The sequence below is a fragment of the Tachyglossus aculeatus genome, chromosome 14, assembly GCF_015852505.1.
Source record: "Tachyglossus aculeatus isolate mTacAcu1 chromosome 14, mTacAcu1.pri, whole genome shotgun sequence".
NCBI classification, from domain to species: domain Eukaryota; kingdom Metazoa; phylum Chordata; class Mammalia; order Monotremata; family Tachyglossidae; genus Tachyglossus; species Tachyglossus aculeatus.
In genome coordinates this window covers 41898198-41921807 of record NC_052079.1, presented here as the reverse complement: position 1 = coordinate 41921807, position 23610 = coordinate 41898198, and the positions used below count along the sequence as shown (strand labels likewise).

General features: G+C 41.3%; 1 protein-coding gene across 1 annotated transcript in view; it reads left to right on the top strand.

Annotated features, from left to right (window-relative positions):
* LOC119936963 (sodium-coupled monocarboxylate transporter 1-like) overlaps positions 1 to 23610 on the top strand; it is a 41584-nt gene that overhangs the window by 11820 nt on the left and 6154 nt on the right. Inside the window, exons 4-12 of the mRNA XM_038756561.1 lie at positions 1935 to 2002; positions 5109 to 5263; positions 8089 to 8229; positions 9448 to 9577; positions 14631 to 14719; positions 15240 to 15352; positions 17056 to 17123; positions 19607 to 19693; positions 21597 to 21796. Of these exons, the coding sequence (XP_038612489.1) occupies positions 1935 to 2002; positions 5109 to 5263; positions 8089 to 8229; positions 9448 to 9577; positions 14631 to 14719; positions 15240 to 15352; positions 17056 to 17123; positions 19607 to 19693; positions 21597 to 21796 (1051 nt within the window). The remainder of the gene's footprint in view (positions 1 to 1934; positions 2003 to 5108; positions 5264 to 8088; positions 8230 to 9447; positions 9578 to 14630; positions 14720 to 15239; positions 15353 to 17055; positions 17124 to 19606; positions 19694 to 21596; positions 21797 to 23610) is intronic.

Here is a 23610-nt window from a genome sequence, read left to right as displayed (position 1 = left end):
GTCTAAAAGGGGGAGACAGAGAACAGAACCAAACATACCAACAAAATAAAATAAGTAGGATAGAAATGTACAAGTAAAATAAATAAATAAATAAATAGAGTAATAAATATGTACAACCATATATACATATATACAGGTGCTGTGGGGAAGGGAAGGAGGTAAGACGGGGGGATGGAGAGGGGGACGAGGGGGAGAGGAAAGAAGGGGCTCAGTCTGGGAAGGCCTCCTGGAGGAGGTGAGCTCTCAGCAGGGCCTTGAAGAGAGACAATAAAGAGACAATAAAGAGAGACAATCCCTGCCCACCAATGAGTTCACAGTCTAGAGGACTGTCTGTTTCCCCTGTTAAGGTGTAAGGTCCTTGAGAGCAGAGATTGTGCCTACTGATCGTACTGTACTTTCTATTGTATTTGTACTTTCTCAAGCACGTTGCACAGTGCTCTGCACCTAGTAGGCGTTCAATAAAAATTATTGATTGGGGGGGGGGGGAGATATAAAAAGAATTGTAGAACAAAGTTCTGTTTCTCAAGTAATGATTCTCTCTTTGAAGCATCTATCAAACCGATTAAAACACAACATAAAAAACGCCACACCGGGCAGGGAGTCTACAGGGTAAGTAAGCAGCCTTACTGTCAGAGGGTTTGGCAGCAGTTAAGACTTTTAAAGCTCCTAGTCTGAAACAGAAGCAGCACCTGAGTTATCAGGGATCTGGATAGGAAAACAATGGGGTCAGGTCAGGGTTGCCCCTCCTCCACACAAAAAACACTGTAGGTACAAGGGTTCAACTGATTTCTGCAGGGCATGCTGATGACAATAATAATAATTGTGGTACTTGTTGAGTGTGCTTACTGTATGCCAGGCACTGTACTAAGTGCTAGAGTAGATACAAGATAATTGGGTTGAACCCAGTCCCTGTCCCACAAAGGGGTCAGAGTCTTAATCCCCATTTTACAGATGAGAAGTGAAGTGACTTGCCCAAGGTCATATAGCAGGCAAGTGGTGGAGCCTGGATTAGAACCCAGGTCCTCTGACTGCCAGGCCTGTGGTCTTTCCAGTAGGCTATGCCACTTCTATGTTACATAGATATGCATGCAAGCAGAATAACATGGTAACATACCAAAAGCTGAGCATACACAACACAACATGATAAATGGCTTAAGGAGTGGGAAGAAACAACAAATTTATTCCTGCCTAGGGCAGCTAGGTCCATGAAGCTGGCCCTGCATCCTGGGTCAAATTGATCTTTTCATCCAAATGGCACTGAGGAGCTACGTGACGAGCATCCTAATAATTAAGATTTCTGTATTTTTCCTCTACTAAACCGTCACCCATGAACAGGGCTGCATTAACACAGGGCGCAGGGGGTTAAATCAGAAAATGTGGCCTAGTGGAAAGAGGGTGTTTGGTAATCAGGATTCGTGGGAGATCTTTGTTCTAATTCTAGTTCTGCCACTGGTTTACCATGTGAACTTGGGCAAGTCATTTAGCTTCTCTGTACTTCAGTTCCCTCATCTGCAAAATGGGGGTAAGATGCCTGCCCACCAGGGACTCACAATCCAATTATCTGGTATCTTCTCTAGTGCTTAGCACAGAGAGTAAGTGATTAATAAATGCTACTACCATAACCAAAAGCATTCAGTTTCTAGGTTTTTGAATTTGGAAGTTTGCAACAGTATGGTGACAAATGAGTGCCTATGTATTTGTACGTATCTGTCACAACATTTTGCTAGGTATTTTTTCGGTTCAGAAAAAAATATTTAAAATACTCAACATCCTCTATTTTTATTATATTATGATTCAGTTGGCAATGAACAAAATGAGTAAGTGATTCAAAAGTAGAATCTAAAAATGTTAGCTACTATGTGATTTTTATACATCTCTGAAACTTTAGTAATATTTGTTTAAACAAAAATTTAAAGCTGTGCATTTTCCTTCAGTCACAGGATTTGAATTATGGGGGGCTGTAGTTACAACAGGACTCGTCTGCACTTTCTACTGCACCTTGGTACGTTGCTGGTTTATGTCTGCATAGATGATTCTCATCAGTTTGTCAAATTTAAAGTTTGCTCTTCCGACAGAGGTGGAGGATTTTCAATTTATGTAACTTCCTATTTGTCATCAGCCTAAAATTTCCAGAAACATATCCTAGAAGAATCCCAACCAAAGTGCTTTACCAAGGACACTTTTGAGATCTTTTTCAGAATTTCCGTGCTGTACCTGGGTTTTGCCCCAAGATGGTCAAGGTCTGGGGTCAGACAGAGAAGGAATTGAATGGAATGAAAATAATACTCTGCTGCTTGTTCAAGGCTTGTTTGCACTCATTTTAGAGTGTTTAGCCTGTTGACAATGTGAGAACATTTACTGGTTTAGCCAGGGATAAACACTCTGGTATTGGAGAGGCATCTTCTTACCTTTGAGTCTAAAAGGGGTCATGGGTAGTATTTTCTTTGAGTCGCATCATAAAATGATGGCTGAACCCATCCAGTCTTGAGAGCTTTGGAACTGAAAACCTGCATGAAGGAATTGATTATAATCATAGTGGTCTGCAAAGTAACAATTGTAATTGTGGTATTTGTTAAATGTAAGCATTGTACTAAGCACTGGGCTACATTCAAGGTAATCGGGTTGGACACAGTCCCTGTCTCACATAGGGCTCGCAGTCTTAGTCTCCATTTTCCAGATGAGGTAACCAAGGCACAGAGAATAATAATGATAATGATAATGGTATTTGTTAAGCACTTACTAAGTGCCAAGCACTGCTCTAAGCACTGGGGTAGAGACAAGGTAATCAGGTTGTCCCTTGTCTTAATGCCCATTTTACAGATGAAGTAAATGAGGCACAGAGAAGTGAAGTGACTTGCTCAAGGTCACACAGCAGACAAGTGGCAGAGCCAGAATTAGAACCCAGGTCCTTCTGACTCCCAGGCTTGTGTTCTATCCACTAAGCCACCCCACTCCTCTCTGTAGTTCCAGTTTGCTAGTTTCCCATTGGAACAGTGAGCACAAGTAGGGAGGAGGGTCATTCATTCAATTGTATTTATTGAGCACTTACTGTGTGCAGAGCACTGCATTAAGCGCTTGGGAAGTACAAGCTAAGAGCTTGGGGTAATGGTGCAACACATAGAGATGGGCATTCAAGAAATTTAAATGCAAAACCCACCTGTGGCTGGAGATGCCACTGCATAAGGCCGATCCGTGGGCTGGCAGATGGTTACCAGGGTAATAATAATAATAATAATGATAATAATAATGATGATAATAATAATGTCGGTATTTGTTAAGCGCTTACTATGTGCAAAGAACTGTTCTAAGTGCTGGGGAGGCTACAAGGTGATCAGGTTGTCCCGGGGGGCTCACAGTTTTAATCCCCATTTTACAGATGAGGTAACTGAGGCACAGAGAAGTTAAGTGACTTGCCCAAAGTCACACAGCTGACAGTTGGCAGAGCTGGGATTTGAACCCATGACCTTTGACTCCAAAGCCCAGGCTCTTTCCACTGAGCCACAGTAGGGTAGCCACCGTGGTAGCTGCTGTGGTCTCTTGCCACCCAAGTTGGCTATTTTTCAGGATCCCTTCTAAGTCTGTCCATCACAACAGAGGACGGACATAGGTGGTTCTTTGCTTAGAAACCTTCACAACTATTTGGCTGTTTCACTTCCTTACTGTGGTGAGGTGTGGGTTGGATTTTGGTTGGGATTTTGGTTTCGGTTTGGTTTTCCACTTGAGTGGAAAATCTCTATTTTTTTTTTTTTTAAAAAAAGAGGGACCTAGAATCTTGGAGTAGAATGTGAAAAGAATGGCCTTGTGGCATCTATGTCCAGCATGTAATCTTCAGTGTTTTTTTAAATACTTTATGAAAATAGAGTTATTTTAAACAAGGAGATAGAACTGATCATAGAATCATAGGGAAGCAGCAAGGTTTAGTGGGAAGCACACACTAAACCTGGGAGTCATCATCATCAATCGTATTTATTGAGCGCTTACTGTGTGCAGAACATTGTACTAAGCGCTTGGGAAGTACAAATTGGCAACATATAGAGGCAGTCCCTACCCAACAGTGGGCTCACAGTCTAAAAGGGGGAGACAGAGAACAAAACCAAACATACTAACAAAATAAAATAAATAGAATAGATATGTACAAGTAAAATAAATAGAGTAATAAATATGTACAAACATATGTACATATATACAGGTGCTGTGGGGAAGGGAAGGAGGTAAGATGCGGGGGATGGAGAGGGGGACGAGGGGGACGAGTCAGTTTCTGCATTTGTCTGCTTGTGTGATTTTGGGCCAACGGTAATAATAATGATAAATACCATTATCATTATGGTATTTGTTAAGCGCTTACGATGTGCCAGGCACCATACTAACTGCTGGGGTAGATACAAGCAAATTTGGTTGGATGCAGTCCCTGTCCCACATGGGGCTCACAGACTTCATCTCCATTTTACAGACAAGGTAAATGAGGCACAGGTAAGTGGCTTGCCCAAGGCCACATAGCAGATGAGTGATGGAGTCAGGAGTAGAACCCATGACCTTCTGACTCTACCCACTTACGTCAGGGAAATCGCTTAACTTCTCTGTGCCTCAGTTTCAACAACTGTAAAATGGGTTTAAATATTTGTTCTTCCATCTAGTTAGACTGTAAGCCTTTTAGACTGTGAGCCCACTGTTGGGGAGGGACTGTCTCTATATATTGTCAACTTGTACTTCCCAAGCACTTAGTACAGTGCTCTGCACACAGTAAGCGCTCAATAAATACGATTGATGATGATGATGTAGGGCAGGGACTGCGACAGTCCTGATTATCTTATACGTACCCCAGCATTTAGTACAGTACTTTGGACATAGTGTGGGCTTAGCAAGTATTATTATTATTAGTCTGGGAGGGAGCTTAAAAAGTATATTCCAAAAAGATGGTTATTTCCTCTGTTGTTCTAAGTCTCCAGAGGAGCATATTCCTCAGCTTCTATTTGTAACTTTGTTCTGGCACCCAGCCCTCATTAATACAAATATGCTTTATGGTCATTAGTATGAATAAAATCTAAAAGGTGGATAAAAGAATGCATAAATCAGAACTATTTAAAATTCTCAAACCTCTTTTCCCTCAGGGTGGTCTGAAAGCAGTCATCTGGACGGATGTTTTTCAAATTGGAATCATGGTAGCTGGATTTTTATCTGTGATTGTACGGACTGCGGTGATTCAAGGTGGAATGGGAAATGTTCTAAAACACGCTCGCATGGGAGGACGACTGAGGCTATGGGAGTAAGTTTCCCTTTGTCACGTTTAAAAGACGGGTTTTCTGTTGAAAGGAGATTAACAGTTCAGTAAGGATAATGGTATAAGGGGCAACTAATAAATGAACTTATAAGGGCAGCTGATGGCCCAATGATTCACCTTTAGCCTTCATTCTTCTTGACTGATACATATCTCCTTGGCTACATGTTTCTCTTACTTTTTTCCAACCCTCTTCTCTTTCTTGCCTTTTCCTTCTTTCTCTCTTGTTTCTAATTTTATCCTTCCATCTGTAAATCAATCAGTATTTACTGAGTAGCTATGTGTAGAGCACAAAACTAAGTGCTTGTGAGTATAATCAATGACATGATCTGATCACTGCCTTCAAGGAGATGACAAGCACAACATAATATAGATAGGGAAAAAAATGAATAGATGGATATGTAGAGGTAAACACCAAAGTGTCCAGAAAGGCACTCAGTGACTGAGTTGATCAGGTGCCAAGGTGGCACAAAATTGCAAAAGTGGCAGTTGGGAGGATGTGACCTGGAAAGAAGAAAAATTAAAGGATAAAGTCTGGGAAGGTGAGAGATTAGTAGGACTTTGAAAGTGAGAACTGCAATCTTGCAGATCTAAAGGGAGAGTATCAGACAGTAGGAAGGGTTTGTTTGGAGAAGGAAGAGCGCTGTGAAGTTTACCCAGGACCCAGGAGTTGGTAATTCACATTCAATAAAGGAACGGGATGGGGTGAGGGGGTTGATTTCGGTGGATAGGATGATGTTGAGGGAATGGATTTGTGCATCAAGTGGGGAGGTTTGGTAAGGGTCGTGATGGTTTGGGATAGGTGGAGGGTGTGTAAAGATCAGAAGTCTCTATGAAGGGAGAGAACACTTGTGCATGAAGGGAGGTGTGGATGAGATTACAGGTCAGGAGGTAGTCGGAGAGTGGTATTTGAGGATTGGTGTGTTTAGAAATGGTGTAATTACTGATGAGATTCAGTGAATGACCAATATGGCCTGTGAGTTGGGGTGGAGCAGAAGGGCTGAGGAATTGAGAAGTGAAAGGAACAGGCTGCTGGGAGATCATCAGGAATGTCCAAGTGGATTCCAAAGGCCCCAAGGACAAGTATAGGAGAGGAGAAGGGAGTGGGAAGGAAGCAGGCAGAGGTAGAATTCTTTGTTTTTTAATCCAGTTTGTCTCTCTCAGTCATTTCAACTTTCTTTTTCTATCTGTCCTCTATTCTTTTCTCCTTCTCTTTCTCCTTCTGCTCCTTGCTAATGATCAGTTTTCCTCTTTCCCTCTCTGCCTGCCTCCCTCCCTTACTTATCCCTTTCCTTCCTTTTCCTCCTCATTTCCCACCATTCTTATTTCTCTTGTCTTCCCTGAGGACTACATGGTGCCCCCAAACAGGCTACTCTGGGCCCTCCAGCTCTGATCCCTATTGTGCCATGCTAGCTCTGTGTGTAATCCTGGTTCACCAAATCATTTGCACTGGCATGCCTTCTTCTGGTGGTGCTGGATTCCACCATTTTTTTAAAAAAATCTAGTCCTTGGCTAATTCCAGGACTCCCATCATCTTCAGGCTGCCTCCCATCAACTCCATCTCTTCTTGTCCAGTTTTCCATTTCCCCCAAAGCATTTACAGAGTACAAGATGTTTCAGAGGTAGGCTGTTACTTAAAGTTGTTGCAGAAGGGTGAGATTGGTAACAAGAAGGGCAGAATAAACTTTTTAAAGATTTACTGAAGCACTATACTGAGAAATTTGGCATAGGTGTTGCCTGCAGGGACATAAATAGTAGCATACAGGCAAGTATGGCAATTAGTATTGGAGTCACTTTTAAAGAGCCGTCATACTGTAATGTTCTGAAGCTAAGAGGAAAGGATAAAAAGATGTTGCTAGGCATTGCAGCAACAAAGATGACAGCACAGTATAAAAACAATTCTAGATTATTCTTCAGTCTTTTCAGCCATGTCTGCAAAACACATTTTACCATCAGTAGGGTCACTTTGAAAGTCAAAAGGGATGTACTTAAAATTAGCTGCGTAATGCTCTTCATCTTTTGGCTTCTGCCTTCTATTCCGGTTTAAGATGGAGGGGGGCAATTCTATTCATACTTGAGACAACAGTTCTATTTTTCTCTTTTTAGGGAAACCCTTATTTCCTGCCTTTACCACAGTCCCTACTATCTTTACAAAATCCTACCAACCTCACAGGGGTTTTTAAGGTTTTTAAAAGAAATAAAAACCCAACGAGGAGACGCTATTTCCGTATTTTACTGGATAGAAATTTAAATATGCAGAAGTTAGGTTCATGTATATTATTTTATACATCAAAGGAATGTGAGCCCTGGGACATCTATAGGAAAGTACAGAGGGTCCTGGGAGGGAAGATGGCTTGAATCAGAAATATTTTTATTGCTACCAAGTGAAGAGGAATTAAACATTATCGAAACCTCAGATCTTGGTGACTGGCTGTTATAGGGGCTGAGAGGAGATGCTCTGGTTGCTGAGTAACGTGGACCTGGGGATGCCTTGGGAGGGGCAGGGAAGCACTCTCTCCACGAGCTTCCTGCAGCCAACCCTTGGATGGGGCTACTAGGCCTTTTAGGAGATGCCTGGGCTTGTTGAAGGGTGGTGGCAGTGACAAGGGGTTCAGGGACTTGGGGCATATTGGGCAGAGAAGGTCCCCAAGCCTGCATTCCAAGGATGGAAGAAATGGAGGGTTTGAGGAGGACACAATGGAGGTTGATCAGGGACTCAGCCTGGGGGAAGGATCTTTTGGTTGGGATTTAGAGCTGAGAACCCCTGGTAATGTGACATTTTTTTTTTTAATGTTGCTGTTGTTTTCATTTAGCTTTAATCTGAATCCTATGCAAAGGCACACCTTCTGGACACTTACTATAGGTGGAACCTTTACATGGGCTGGGATCTATGGCGTCAACCAATCTCAAGTTCAGAGATACTTGTCCTGTAAAACCAAATCTGAAGCAAAACTGTAAGTTTCTCTAACGTATATTGGTAATGATGGTTTAATTTTCCCATCCAAGACAATTACCATTTCTATAAATATTACTAAAGGAATGAAAAAAATCAAAGTGTTAATAATGCTTTCTGTTTTAAACTAGGTTATCTAAAATAAAGTGAAAATATACCAGGGTTAAGGCAGAATCCATATTGTCAGTACTAAATGAGGTCCTAATGTGTGCATTAGAGGATTGGGGAACATAACGTGGAAATTAAAGATATGATCTTTGTCCTGGGGAAGGTAACAATTTAATGGTAGGCAATATGAGCTAGTGGGAAGAGTATGGGACGGGCGTCAGGAGATCCATAGGTTCTAGTCCCAGACCCACTACTACATCAGGTAAGTAAGGGACTTTACCTCTCTGTGCAGCTGTTTCCTCATCAGTAAAATGGGGATAAAATACCTTTTGCCCTTCTTTTGTATTATTTTGTCTCTACCCCCACAGCTTAGCACAGCACTTGGCACAGAGTAAATTGTTAATTAATTCCATTTGTATTATTAATGGAAAGACAGAAGACTACATAGTAAAGTGGGAGAGAAGGGTCCAAGCACAGTTCAGGGAATTTTTTTTTTTTTAATACTGTGGGAGGTGCCGATCGTGATAGTGATAACATCAGTGGAATGGGATTGCTGCTAGGCTTCTTCCCCAGCCAGACTCCAGCTTAAGAAGGGTCAGAAAAGAGAGAGGCTTGGCTCACCACAGCAGACCCAATTGGTCTGTTGTCTTCCCGCTTCTCTGGTTTCCCCTCAGCCCTTGGCCCTCACTCCAGCTGCCCTACTGGCCTGCTTTGGCTTTTCTCCCATTAACCTGCATCACCCTGGCTCACCTTCTCCACAGAAGAACTGAGGTCCCTCTGCTGTACTTCTGAAGGCCAACATAATGTTTATTTACATAACTTACTCCACAAACTTATTCCAAAATCCACCTCAAGGAAAACCCGACCCGTAGTACTCTATGTTGAATGCCCGTGACATGTCCACAAGCTGTTTCCTCTGCTACTGCAATGCCCCCATCTGACTATGCTCACGGTATTTCCTAATCCTGCAACAGCGCTCTAGCCAAAATGCATAGTGAAAATTATTCAGGCAGGACTGTGTGTAAAGGACCGCGACAATGTATACCTGTTTTTTTTTCCAATTGGTATGCTATGCTCTTTAAGTTACTTGTTTTCTTGCTTCTCACTTTAGGTCTCTGTATATAAATCTTTTGGCGCTCTACGTAATTCTTTCCAGTGCAGTGTTCTCAGGACTGGCCCTGTACTCCGTGTACCGAGAGTGTGATCCTTGGACGTCAAAGAAGGTGGCAGCACCAGATCAGGTTTACTACTCTAACTTTTAATACATATGCATGTCTATTGATAGTCACATCCATATTCATGTCTATTGATAGTCACATCCTGCCCTTCCACCCCCAAGTCTCCCATTCCTCAATTTGTCCTCCTGCCCATCAGTCCTTGAATGTTGATCAGTCAGAATTTCTTGACACATGCACGGAAGTTTCTGATAACCAAACTGGAGGATGCAGAATCTGATCTGTTGGGGGGAAAGCACTCCACTGTGACAGATGGGAATGAGTAAGTTCTGGTAGGGGGAGACTAGTTATGAAATAACTTCTAAGCAAATCATTGCCAAACTGCTAGTGTGATCTCCCAGAAACAATTGTTGTTATAAATCAATTTCATTAGCTAATCGTTATATAGGCAATAGTAAGATATGATCCTGCTTGATATCTCATGCGTTCAAAATTGTAGTGTTAAAAGTGATTCGTATGTGTTATTTTGGGAAAGGAAGTCAGTCATTAGTGGTGGAAGACAGACTATAGAATTGTTACAGACACCATCAGGCATTTTAAAAGCCCATTGTCAGCACAGGAAAATGTATATATTAAAGAAATCCTAAACCAATCATTTATTATGTACTGAGCTACTGCTGAATTAGACTCTGGAACTCACCACATCAGATGCAGAGGGCAAAACTCTTGAGGAAGTAAAGAAGTGGAGTTGTGCTGAACCCAAAGCAGTTTGTGAATTGATGCTAGCCAGGCTTCCAACTATAGAAACTGAAGCCCACTTAAAAGATTGAAAGCAGTTGGTGCCAACCAGTCGATCTGTCAGTCAATCGGCGGTATTTATTGAGTGCTTACTGTGAGCAGAGCACTGTACTAAGCCCATGGGAAAGTACAGTATAACAGATATTATTATTTTTTGGTAGACAAATTCCTTGCCCACAAGGAGCTTATAGTCTAGAATCTTATAGTCTACTGAGAAGTTGTTTATACCTCACCAAAGACTCTCCTTGCTGAGGTTTTTTTTTTTTTGCAGCCCTTCTAACTCGAGTATTGGCCAACTAGAACTTTGTCACACACCCTAGGAGTTTCTAATAAACAATCAATATTGTATGAGTGTGCGTGTATCGCTTTTGTTAGAGATTCCAATGTGTATATAGACCCTTCTAGACTGTGAGCCCGCTGTTGGGTAGGGACCATCTCTATACGTTGCACACTTGTACTTCCCAAGCGCCTAGTACAGTGCTCTGCACACAGTAAGCACTCAATAAATACGATTGAATGAATGAATGAATATACAGGAGTAGAAACAGTAATCCCATAACAAAGATTAAAGAACTGATAAGTTGTGCAAATGGTGCAGTCCTGTAGACTGTAAGCTTGTTAAGGGCAGGGAATGTAAATATGTCTGTTTATGGTTTTGTTGTACTCTCCCAAGCACTTAGTACAATGCTCTGCACACAGTTAGTGCTCGATAAATCATCATCATCATCATCAATCGTATTTATTGAGCGCTTACTGTGTGCAGAGCACTCTACTAAGCGCTTGGGAAGTACAAGTTGGCAACATATAGAGACAGTCCCTACCCAACAGTGGGCTCACAGTCTAAAAGGGGGAGACAGAGAACAAAACCAAACATACTAACAAAATAAGTAGAATAGATATGTACAAGTAAAATAGAGTAATAAATATGTACAAACATATACATATATACAGGTGCTGTGGGGAAGGGAAGGAGGTAAGATGGGGGGATGGAGAGGGGGACGAGGGGGAGAATGAATATATGATAAATGATAAATAAATGATAAATACGACTGAATGAATGAATGAATGGCACCATTCTAATCATACTCTTTCTGAATAATAATAATGGTACTTGTTAAGCATTTATTATGTGCTAAGCACTGTTCCAAGCACTGGGGTAGCTGCAAGTCAGATTGGACAGTCCCTATCCCACATGGGCCTTACACTCTTAACCCCCATTTTACAGATGAGGTAACTGAGGCCCAGAGAAATGAAGTCACTTGCTCAAAGTCACACAGCAGAGAAGTGGCAGAGCTGGAATTAGAACTCATGACCTGATTCCCAGGCCTGCGCTCTGTCCCTTACTCCACGCCGTGCTTCCTCACCCACTTGAATACAACACGTTCAGCAAACAGGTTCCCTGCCCCCTTAGAACTGACAGACCACCGCTTTTCCTATGTTCAAAGACCTCCTACAATTATAGCTCCTCCAAGAAGCCTTCTCTGAGGTGTTGACTCTTATAATACTGATTACAGATGGGGCTTACAGTCTTAATTCCCATTTTACAGTGCAGTAACTAAGGCAAAGAGAAGCGAAGTAACTTCCCCAAGGTTACAGAGCAGACAAGTGGCAAAGCCGGGATTAAAACCCAGGTCCACCCGACTCTCAGGCTGTAGCCACTAAGCGTGGTGGGTTGGGTGGGAGTGGTGTGGCAGGTGAAACACACACTTGCACACTACCCCACCCACCCACTCATCATCACGTACTTCAACTTCTGTCTGGGAAAGGCCAGACCACATTGAAATTAGAGATTAGAGAAGCAACATGGCCTTGTGGAAGAGTCAGGGGGCCTAGATTCTAGGTTTGGCTCCACCATTTACTTGTTATATCACCTTGGACGAGTCACTTACCTTCTTTGTGTCAGTTTTCTCAGATGTAAAGGGGGGATTCCCTTTTCCCCATACTTGGACTGTGTGTCCTGTTGGGGACAAGGACTGGGTCTGATCTGACTGTCTTGTATTTACCCCAGCACATCGTACAGTGCTTGGCACATAATAAGCGCTTAACCAAAAAAAAAAAACGTGGCAATGAAAGTAAGACATTTCAATGATAAGTTTTGTCTGTAGATGAAAACATTTCTGGTTGAACAGATAAAATAAGTTTATTTTAAATTTTTTTTTTCAAAGAATAAATTCGGAAGCATTGGTGTTAAAGGTAAATGGAAGAATTGTGACATCTAAAATGGAATTAATAAAAATATTCCCAAGGCTTCCAGTGTTAATGAAGTTAAATGCAGTTGCTAATAATAAAACAAAAGTAAAAAGGAATGGATGAATTAGGATAGCTTGCCAAATAGGCAGAAAGTGTCCCATTGTTTTCCTTAGGAATAGAATAAAAGGGATTTTTAAATTATTTCAGTGGCATTTGAGGGCCTCCTGAGTACTTAGCACCTGATAGAGTACATCAGAGCAAAACTCACGTTCTGTGACCTTAAGGGGTTTATAATCGAATAGGAGAGACAGATAGGGCTAAATAATTACAATGAATGAAAGCAGGAGAAAGAACAAGGATATGGTTGTAATATGAATGTCAGGATGAAATAGCTGAGAAGACAGATGAATATTCATAAGAAGGACTGAGGAGGGGAATAAGATGGCTGTGTTGATGTGACAATCAGGAAGGATTCCTGGAGGAGATAAATTTTTTTGTTGTTGCCTAAACAGCCATAGAGAAATTGCTAAGTGCACATATATTGGCTGGATGATCAATATATTTTCCATGTTTATTCCTAAACTCTTGGAAGTCATCAGATCTTATTTGCTTGTGCTACACTTGCCAAGAAAATGAAATGATGCTCCTGCAGTGTTCCAGCTCTGGGCTGTGTACTTGTGAGTTTTAGTGTATATTTTAAAATAAATGTTATTTTAGGTTTTTGTTTTTCATTATCAACATCAACAACATCAATTGTATTTATTGAGCGCTTACTGTGTGCAGAGCACTGTACTAAGTGCTTGGGAAGTACAAATTGGCAACATATAGAGAGACAGTCCCTACCCACCAGTGGGCTCACAGTCTAAAAGGGGGAGACAGAGAACAAAACCAAACATACTAACACAATAAAATAGAATAGATATGTACAAGTAAAATAAATAAATAAATAAATAAATAAATGAATAAATAAATAAATAGAGTAATAAATATGTACAAACATATACACATATATACAGGTGCTGTGGGGAAGGGAAGGAGGTAAGATGGGGGGGATGGAGAGGGGGACGAGGGGGAGAGGAAGGAAGTATTAAGTCTTAACCCCCATTTTCCAGATGAGGGAACTGAGGTATAGAGAAGTGAAGTGACTTGTCCAAGGTCACACAGCAGACAAGTGGGAGAGCCGGGATTAGAACCGAGGTCCTTCTGACTCCTGGATCCCTGCTGTAGCCACTCGGCTCCACTGCTTCCATTTTGTTAGTGCTTACTATGTGCCAGGAACTGTCCTTAAGTGCTGGAGTAGATACGAGCTCATTAGGTGGGACCCAATCTGTGTCGCATATGGGACTCAGATTCTTAATCCCCATTTTACGGTGAGGTAACTGAGGCACAGAGAAGTGAAGTAACTTGCCCAAGGTCACCCAGAAGACAAATGGCAGAGCTGGGATTAGAACCCAGGTCTTTCTGACTCCAAGGCGCATGCTCTGTCCACTAAGCCACAGCACTTGTCAAAAGCTAAGGCAATTCAAGAAGTGTCCGGCTAGTGGTAGGACCTGCTTTTCCTCTCAATCGCTGGTGTTTGAATATTACTATATTATCATTGTCTATTTGTCTATATTGTCATTACTCTATTTATTTATTTATTTATTTTACTTGTACATATCTATTCTATTTTATTTTGTTAGTATGTTTGGTTTTGTTCTCTGTCTCCCCCTTTTAGACTGTGAGCCCACTGTTGGGTAGGGACTGTCTCTATATGTTGCCAACTTGGACTTCCCAAGCGTACTTATACTTGGGAAGTATAAGTACTTATACTTGTACTTATACAAGTACTTGTACTTATTGCTCTGCACACAGTAAGCACTCAATAAATACGATTGATTGATTGATTGTCCAAGTGTGCAAGAGAGTCTCACAAGATCACACACACTCATGGAAACAATTTCACCATTAACAGGTTATCTGCCTTTGAGTCGAAGGGTAACCCCACGTTAGGGACTCATTCAGGTCTACCGCTCTGCGTTGGACCTATCTCTCCTGTTTCAAACAGTCCCCTACTGGTTCTTCACCAGTTCCCAGTGGATACTTGGAGCTGTGTTTCTATGTGATTGAAAAGTCATTTTATGCATTTCAGCTGATGCCATACTTGGTATTGGACATTCTTCGAGATTTTCCAGGAATGCCGGGACTTTTTGTAGCCTGTGCTTACAGTGGGACATTAAGGTAATAATTGAAACTAGGAAATGTTTGATTTTACTTTGGACTCCATGTGGCTAAATGCCAGAGTTGTTTAGCGATAATGTCAAGGCTCTTTTTTGATGTTTTTGATGTTTAACACTGTTAATCCACTTTATCCTTATAACATAAACATGGTTGTTCAGAAAATTGACTGCAAGTTTTAGACTATATGAAATCAGTTTTGCCTACAGAGCTATTAATTGTAATCTTTTTAATGATACCAACAGTTATGAAACGGAAATATCCCACTTAAATAGCTGGTAAAACACCAAGGATAATGACTTTCCCTTTTAGACTGTGAGCCCACTGTTGGGTAGGGACTGTCTCTATATGTTGCCAATTTGTACTTCCCAAGCGCTTAGTACAGTGCTCTGCACACAGTAAGCGCTCAATAAATACGATTGATGATGACTTCTGTTTGCTTCTTTCATATGTTTAGTAGTTAATTGATTATGATTTCAGTTAAGATGCTAAAAAGTAGAATTTTCTATTTTTTCTTCTACAGCACAGTGTCCTCCAGTATCAATGCATTAGCTGCAGTAACTGTAGAAGATATCATTGAACCTCACTTAAGATCCCCCTCCGAGTATACCCTGTCTTGGTTCTCCAAAGGAACAAGTAAGTACACAGTGAACTCTAAATTATCATATTTCATAGCAACTATAATTATTGCTATAGATGTTGCTTATAGTACTTGAAAAAGTGGTTCACTTAGGTATCTTGGTGAAATTCATCTAAAATATTCTCCTGAGAATATTACAGTACAACCATTGAATTTGCAATGTAGCACTATAAAGGTAGTTTCAGAGAAAGAGAAATGAAGTAATATAATGTGGAAAATTCAGTAAGCATCATGATGTATTTATTTCTGAGGCACTTCAATTTCTATCTTTAGCATACTTATTGGAGAGTACAGGCAGTAATGATAACCTCTACCTTTTATCTATGTTTTATCCCCAGTACATAAAATGAATAACAAATGAGAATACTTCCACAGTAGGGCAGTCTTTAGGTTCAGTATTACATTGGAAATCTACTGGGGATGGCAGGAATAAAAGATTTGGATATTTGATGCTGAGTCCAATTTAATATCGTTCTTTTGCAGGGCAGTTTACAAAATGTTGTTCTTAGCTGTGACCAGAAATCCTTGCATATTTGCATTATTGATGTAAGAAATGGGTGAGAGCACCAATATCTTCTGCTAAAAGAGCTCTCTCAGAGATATTTTTTTCCACAGCCACATATTGGGCCCATTACCCATGTCAGCTGTCTTGTAATGATTGCTGTAGCATATGGGGATCAGATAGTACCACTCCTCCTCCTCTTTTCCCCCTAGCAAACCTTAACCTAAAGCTGTGTGAAAGTGGATGGTTTGAGAAAGCAGTGCCATAGAAAGGCAGCGTGGCTCAGTGTAAAGAGCTCAGGCTTTGGAGTCAGAGGTCATGGGTTCAAATCCCAGCTCCGCCAATTGTCAGCTGTGTGACTTTGGGCAAGTCACTTAACTTCTCTGTGTCTCAGTTACCTTATCTGTAAAATGGGGATGAAGACTGTGAGCCCCCAGCGGGACAATCTGATCACCTTGTAACCTCCCCAGCGCTTAGAACAGTGCTTTGCACATAGTAAGCGCTTAATAAATGCCATCATTATTATTATTATTTGGGAGTTCTCTTGGTTTCTGAGCTCCCCTACTAGTGGACAGCATGTTAATCTGGTGGATGACAACAAGGCAGTGTGCCCTACTACATTCCCTGCATAGAGTTGAAAAATTGCCCTTTACTGATATACGTACACAGATTGTTTCACTGACGGCAGTGTCATCAATGCATGTGAAGCACAGTTCTCTTGCTTTCCCACAAATGTTTATGTACATGTTTTGTTTTGTTGTCTCTCTCCCCCTTCTAGACTGTGAACCCATTGTTGGGTAGGGACCATCTCTGTATGTTGCTGACTTGTACTTCCCAAGCGCTTAGTACAGTGCCCTGCACCCAGTAAGCGCTGAGTAAATATGATTGAATGAATGAATGCAACAGTTCTTAATCTTTTTATGATACCCAGAGATTCTTCACCCATATAATCAATTCCCAACCAATACTTAGGCACAAGTGTGTGTGTTTGTTTTTTCAGTTATTAAACTTGTAAACTGATGATCCCTTGGTTGTCATAACTGCTCCACCCCCACCTTTTCTTTCCTGTTTTGATTTGTGTAGGTATTCTTAACCAGTTTTATTTTCACTAGCCTATTTGAAAGCTATGTTTATCCTGTTGAGGCATTTGAAAGACTGCATAAGGTTTTTCTATTTTCTTTTAAACCATTCATTTAGGTGTGTTTTATGGAATATTTTGCATTGGCATGGCTGGGCTGGCATCTCTGATGGGAGGTTTGTTACAGGTAACCATTTCACTTCTTGAAACTAATGTAGAATCAGTGTTGAGCAGCTAAAGTTGCTCAGTAATGACAATAATAGACTATTCAGTTCTAACAACTGGTAAGCACTGTATTAAATGAAACCTTTTCATAAGCCATGGGCTACAGAAAGAGGAACCACAGTACTACTGTCCAAAGCAATACTCCTCTGAGCCATAACATGCACCTACCCAGTGAAACACTGACCAAATCGCTCCCTCCTGGCCTTCCGGTGAATCTTTGCTCACAAGTTCCTTTGTGCCATGTGGTCACTCTTCATTGTTTTCTCCTCCTTTTTTTACCCCTCTCTATCCTTCTACACAGCCCTCTCTATATGGCAAACACTGGGAATAAGAATATAAAAACAAAGAAAAATAAGCAATTAAACTGATGGTCACATGGGTGCTAAGAAAGGTAAGGTATTAGACAAGGAATGCCCTGAAGAAGGTGATTTTTTTTTTTCTAGAGGGGTCTGGAGGCAGGGAGAAATGTAATTTGGAGTAGAGAGGAGAGCTTCATGCTGGCTAGTTAGGAGTGAGCATTGCGTGAGAGATGGGAGAGATAGGAATGAGGTTCAGTGAGAAGATAAGCTTTTGGGGAGTAAAATGGAAACCCTTCCGCTTGGGCCTTCCTGCCATAATAATAATAATGATAGCATTTATTAAGCGCTTACTGTGTGCAAAGCACTGTTCTAAGTGCTGGAGAGCTTACAAGGTGATCAGGTTGTCCCACATGGGGTTCACAGTCTTAATCCCCATTTTATAGATGAGGTAACTGAGGCACAGAGAAGATAAGTGACTTGCCCAAAGTCACATAACTGACAATTGGCAGTCGGGATTTGAACCCATGACCTCTGACTCCAGAGCCTGTGCTCTTTCCACTGAGCCACGCTGCTTCTCCAGTAGCCAATATCTCTGGCTATTGGCCAAGCTTAGGTATCTGCAGCTTCCAGCACTGGCATCCCTACTGACTTGTGCTCCCTGGGCATTCCCTTGGCAGCCTCTAAACTAGCATCTATTGTTATCATTATTACTATTATTAAAGCACTTAGCACGTATCAAGCACTGTTCTAAGCTCTGGGGTACAGAATACAAGTTAATCAGGTTGGACACAGGAGGCTGACAGTCTAAGTAGGAAGGAGAATTGAGTCCCCATTCTGTAGTTGAGGGAACTGAAGGACAAGGAAGTTAAGTGACTTGCCCAAGGTCACACAACAAGCAATTGGCAGAGCTGGGATTAGAACCCAGGCCTCTTTCCATTAGGCCAGGCTTTTTCTTTCCTAGAAACAGACTCCTTATGGAACCCCCTTCCTGGTCTGCTATACTAGGTTAGGGCACTGATGGCAGAAGCCCCTCCTCACTTCCCCCTACCTCCTTGGAGAGATGCAGTGATCTCCTCCAGTAACTCTAGAAGCTATGGATGCTGTTCTTTTCTGAACCAGAGTATTTGGAGGTAGTAGGCCCCGATGTTGGGCCTGAAGAAGAGTTCAGATTTTCCGATTCAATAGCAGAGGATGCAAGAAACTGAGATGAAAAGACATAAATGAACCACGCCTTCCACCTTCTTACTTCATGTCTTTCTCTTTCCTACCTCCATCCCTCTCAAAACTGCCTTGCTGGAAACTGGTTTAGGAGAACAGCCCTAATGATTTGCCTCCTTGTATCCTGAAGGCAGATTCTGCCCTTTAGGCCTCTACTACCAAAGCCTTTTCTCAGTCAATCACACGGCAACCCCTTCCCTTCCTTAATCCCTTGTTTCCAGGAGCCTCTCCTGTGCTTGGCCTTCACCAGGACCTTTTTCATGTAATTGGCCTTGTTTGGGGCCTCATTATTTGGACAGGGCTTGAAATTCTGGTAGGAAGAAAGTAAAAGGATTAAAATAATTTCACTTGAAAAAGAGGAGGCTGAGGGGTAGTAGTAAGCTGTAGTAGTTGAAGCATGGTCAGGTGGAAGATTGGCACTAAAAATGTTCCGTTTTAAGTGCACTTGTACATATCGTACACTGATAATTTTGGCCTGCTCATCCAAGTAACTGAAAAGGAACTGTCGCTCTGGTTGGCCTGAGTCCCCTTTCCAAAATGAAATGCTGCACTGACACTCAAAGATTATCTCTTTGCACTGGGAACCTTTGTTCCATTTCTCAAACCCCTTTTCTTCCTCTTCCTCCCACCGTCTTCACTCACATTCCTATGTACAAATTGCTGCATCCCTGCTTAATCAGAGGGAACACTGTTTACTAATTTTTTAATCTCCGCTGAGGTAAAAACAAAGCAGAAATAAATTTAAATGGCATCAGCAATGATTTAACAATTTCATAAATGAAATGTTTAAATGTGGCATAGTCCTAGAGAATTTGGGGTTTTTTTTTTTTTTTGCAAGTGATTCATTAATTCTTCAGAAGGAATTATATTTAAAATTTTAAACTCTGGGTCTGTGCTAACCAATTTCTTATTTTCATTTCTTTTCCAGGCAGCTCTCAGCATTTTTGGCATCATTGGTGGTCCCCTTTTGGGCTTGTTTTCCTTAGGTATTTTATTTCCGTTTGCCAACCCAATTGTAAGTGTGAATTTATAAACTTTGATTTCCCAAACAAAATGCAGCCGCAGTTTGGTTCTGGTCTGTTTTTAGGGTGGAGGCCTTACGGGACCTCACTTTTCTGGTAATTTTTTAGAAAATTCTGGTGTTTATCTGACAAGGAAGTACAGGCATCGTGATACTGGAATCCCTTAATTGAGTAACACCGAATGAGACCCCAAAAAACCAAACTAGAGATTGTCCTGTATTCAGAGCAAAGTAATATCCAAAAATCAACATTTAAGCAAGCTCACAGTTGGAAAGAATATCAAGAGAGACTCAAAGGCCGAGGTTTGGCCATTGCAGGCCCAGAATTTACCACATAAATATATAGCTATCTGGCCTCATGGCCTAAGGCTTTTGCCTGAGGAGGAAAATGGGAAAGGGTTTCGATTGGAAAAACCTCAGATTAGCTCCTCCTAGCTCCTTTCCCTCAAGTACAACTTAAGCGTAGAGAAAACAATTTCACCACATAGAGAAGAGGCCCAAATTCAGCCCAACTCAGGGGAACAGGGACTCAACTTCCAGTAGGATTCAAAGCAGTGCGGTAAACTGAGTGTTCCCCCAGAGTTCTCCCTTGGGCAGACAACTCAACTGCCCGGAGTGATACCGTGCTCTTCCATTACTGACAGGGGAGGCAAATTCGGCCCAGGATGCCCCAGTGGCTTTTAGAAGATGAAGACAAGACTGCCCCTTTCCCCCTGGATTGTCTAATTTTCCTTGTTCTTCCCCTCGATTCTTTTTCTGTTTTTAGCCAGGTCCATTTGGAAGGTTTTTTAAGTATCATTTTGGTTGTGAACTCAGTGTATAATAAGTGCACAGGGCAGGCTAGAAAATCTGAGTCATTTGTGGGAAAGCTTTCTATAGTAGGGAGTAAGGAGTAATTAAACTCTGGGCCAAGGAGAAACTCTTGTGTAAACACCTATGTTTTAATGCCATTATTTCATCAGTAAAGTGTCTGAGCTTTTACTTTGTGCAGGGCTGAACTGAAATTTTGGTGACCTTAAATCTAGTGGAAAAAACAGGGACCATGTAATCCATGGTATTTATTAAGCGCTTAAACTGTGTGCAGAGCACTGTACTGAGTACAACAGAGTAAGCAGACATGCTTGTAGGAAGATCAGCATTAATGAGGGACATTGCCAGCTCATTTGTCTTAGCTTCAAATTCAGGTAATTCAGCCTATTGCTAAAGTGCTGCACTTCTGGTCGTATTAAATTCGCCCATTGTGTCAATCACTCCTCTCTAACTTTTGTCTGCCTCTGATTACTGCCTGAGAGCTGCATTTAATTTTCTTACTGACATTTTACACCTGAGGCTTAAAATCAGTGCTTTAAGCTTTGTGCTTTGATTGACATAGTTATTAAAATGAAACATAATAGATCTCAAATATATTTTCCCCTCAATTCAGTCATTTCCTTTCAGGGTTAACATATGGTATGGATACTGAAAAGGTCTTCCAATTATAGCACTGTACTAAAGAGCAAATAATGTGTTGTAGAATTTTCAAATTATATTTTGCATAGTTTAAGTAAACTAGAAAACTAGTAGACAACACTTTATAATATTTGATAAAGGAAATGCGCATTTAGTATTAATTTTTAAAATCTTGCAATGATTTATGGGACTTGATCTCAGAAATCCACCTCCATGTGTCTTACCAATCATAATGCCATGGACAAACTCTATAACCTGACCCAATTTTCTCATCTGAAAAATGGAAATGTATACTAAGCTCAAAAGGACAAATCTGTGCTAAGCCATGGTGAAAAAACATAACGTTTTTGTTATCATACCTGACTAGCATTTCAAGTTCTTTTTTATTTTTCCAAAGAGACTGTTCTTTATCATTTTTTTTTCTGTTAAATAAACTTTTCTTTTTCAGGGTGCATTTGGCGGTCTTCTTGGAGGATTCCTCATGTCATTGTGGGTTGGAATTGGAAGTCAGCTTTATCCTCCACCTCCTTGGAGAACTTTACCATTACCCCTTTCAACTGCAGGCTGTAATCAGTCCCAAGCAGTTCAGAGAGACTGGCATGATATGATATATTCAACAAGTGCTTTGCAAGTTCCTGGAGTTACCAGGTACCAAAACTGCCATAAAACAAACAGGCATTTTTTTTAAAAAAAAAAACATGAAATGTGCAGCGGTTGGAAGGTAGAAGATCACAATTATAAAAATTTTACAGAGAAAATGGTTTCATTATGTAGTTTTGCCTAGAAACATTCTGCAGTGCTAAAAAGTAGTAGTACTGAGTTCTCACTGGGTGCAATACACTGTACTCTGTGCTTGGGAAATATAAAATAAGCAAGTGATACATTCCCTTGTCATAAAGAGTTTACACCCTAATAAGGGAGACAGACAAGAAAAAATTTGGAAGTAGAGTAACCAAAGGAAGTAATTAAATGTACAATTTAAGTACATTACATTAAGTACATTAAGTACAACTGAATAGCATATATGCAAAAGTGCAGAGGATGAATTTAACATGCTAGAGATTGCTGGTGGTTCTATACAGCTTGGGGTTCTAGGGAAGGCTTGCTGGAGGTGCTTGTTTGGAAAGGCATCAAATGTTGGGAGTTGTGGCCTATGATGAAGGGAAGGCCTTTAGGGCAGGGGAACAGCATGGGTGAGATGAGAGTAAGGTGCTTTGAGAAGGTTAGTTTGACAGGAATGAAGAGCTGGAGAGCAATGGGTGAGGAAAACAGAAATATAGCAAATGGTAATAATAATAATAATAATAATGATGGCATTTATTAAGTGCTTACTATGTGCAAAGCACTGTTCTAAGCACTGGGGAGGTTACAAGGTGATCAGGTTGTCCCACGTGGGGCTCACAGTCTCAATCCCCATTTTACAGATGAGGTAACTGAGGCACAGAGAAGTTAAGTGACTTGCCCAAAGTCACACAGCTGACAATTGGCGGAGCCGGGGTTTGAACCCATGACCTCTGACTCCAAAGCCCGTGCTTTTCTCCACTGAGTCACACTGCTTCTCCTAAGCATGGTAACAGAAGTTATGGGAGTGAATGAGCTAAATCGAGCAATGGTACTTTTTGAGTGCTTTCTGTATGTACAGCACCGTACTAAGCATTTGGGGGAGAACGATACAATAGAGTTGGTAGATTTGTTCCCTGCCCTCAAGAAGCTTACAATCGAGTGAGGGAGACAGACATTAAAATAAGTTACAGATCGGGGAAGTGGCAGAGTATAAAGAAACGTAGATAATTAGTGTAGGGCTAGAGTAAGTATTAAAGTGCTCCAAGGGTACAGGTGCAAGTGCATAGGCAATGCAGAAGTGAGGGTAAACAGAGTGGCATATGAGGGGTTAGTCAGAGACGGCTTCTCGGAAGAGATAGAAGTTTTAGCAGGTCTTGGAACATGGGAAGAGTGGTGGTCTGTCAGTTTATGAAAGGGCAGGGAACCCGTTTGCTAAATGCGTTACATTGTACCTCTCCCAAGTGGACGAGGAGGCAGCATGGCACAGGCCTGGGAATCACGAGGTCATGAGTTCTAATCCCAGCTTTGCCAATTGTCTGCTGTGTGACTTTGGGGCAAGTTATTTCACTTCTCTGTGCCTGTTACTTTGTCTGTAAAATGGGGATTGAGACTGTGAGCACCACATAGGAGAGGAACTGTGTCCAAACCCGATCTGCTTGTATTTACCCCAGTGCTCGGCACATAGTAAGCGCTTAACAAGTACCTTAATTATTAGACTAATACTTTTGAGCATTTCATTGAATCGTATTGGAGTGTCCGTGTGCAAAGTACTACGGTAAAGCCTGATAGTCCATAGGGATGATGCATTCCCTGCCCTCACAGAGCTTACAATTTAACGACATTGTATTTACACCTTAAAGTAAATGCCCTTTTTAAGCTGTAAACTTCAGAAAGACCAG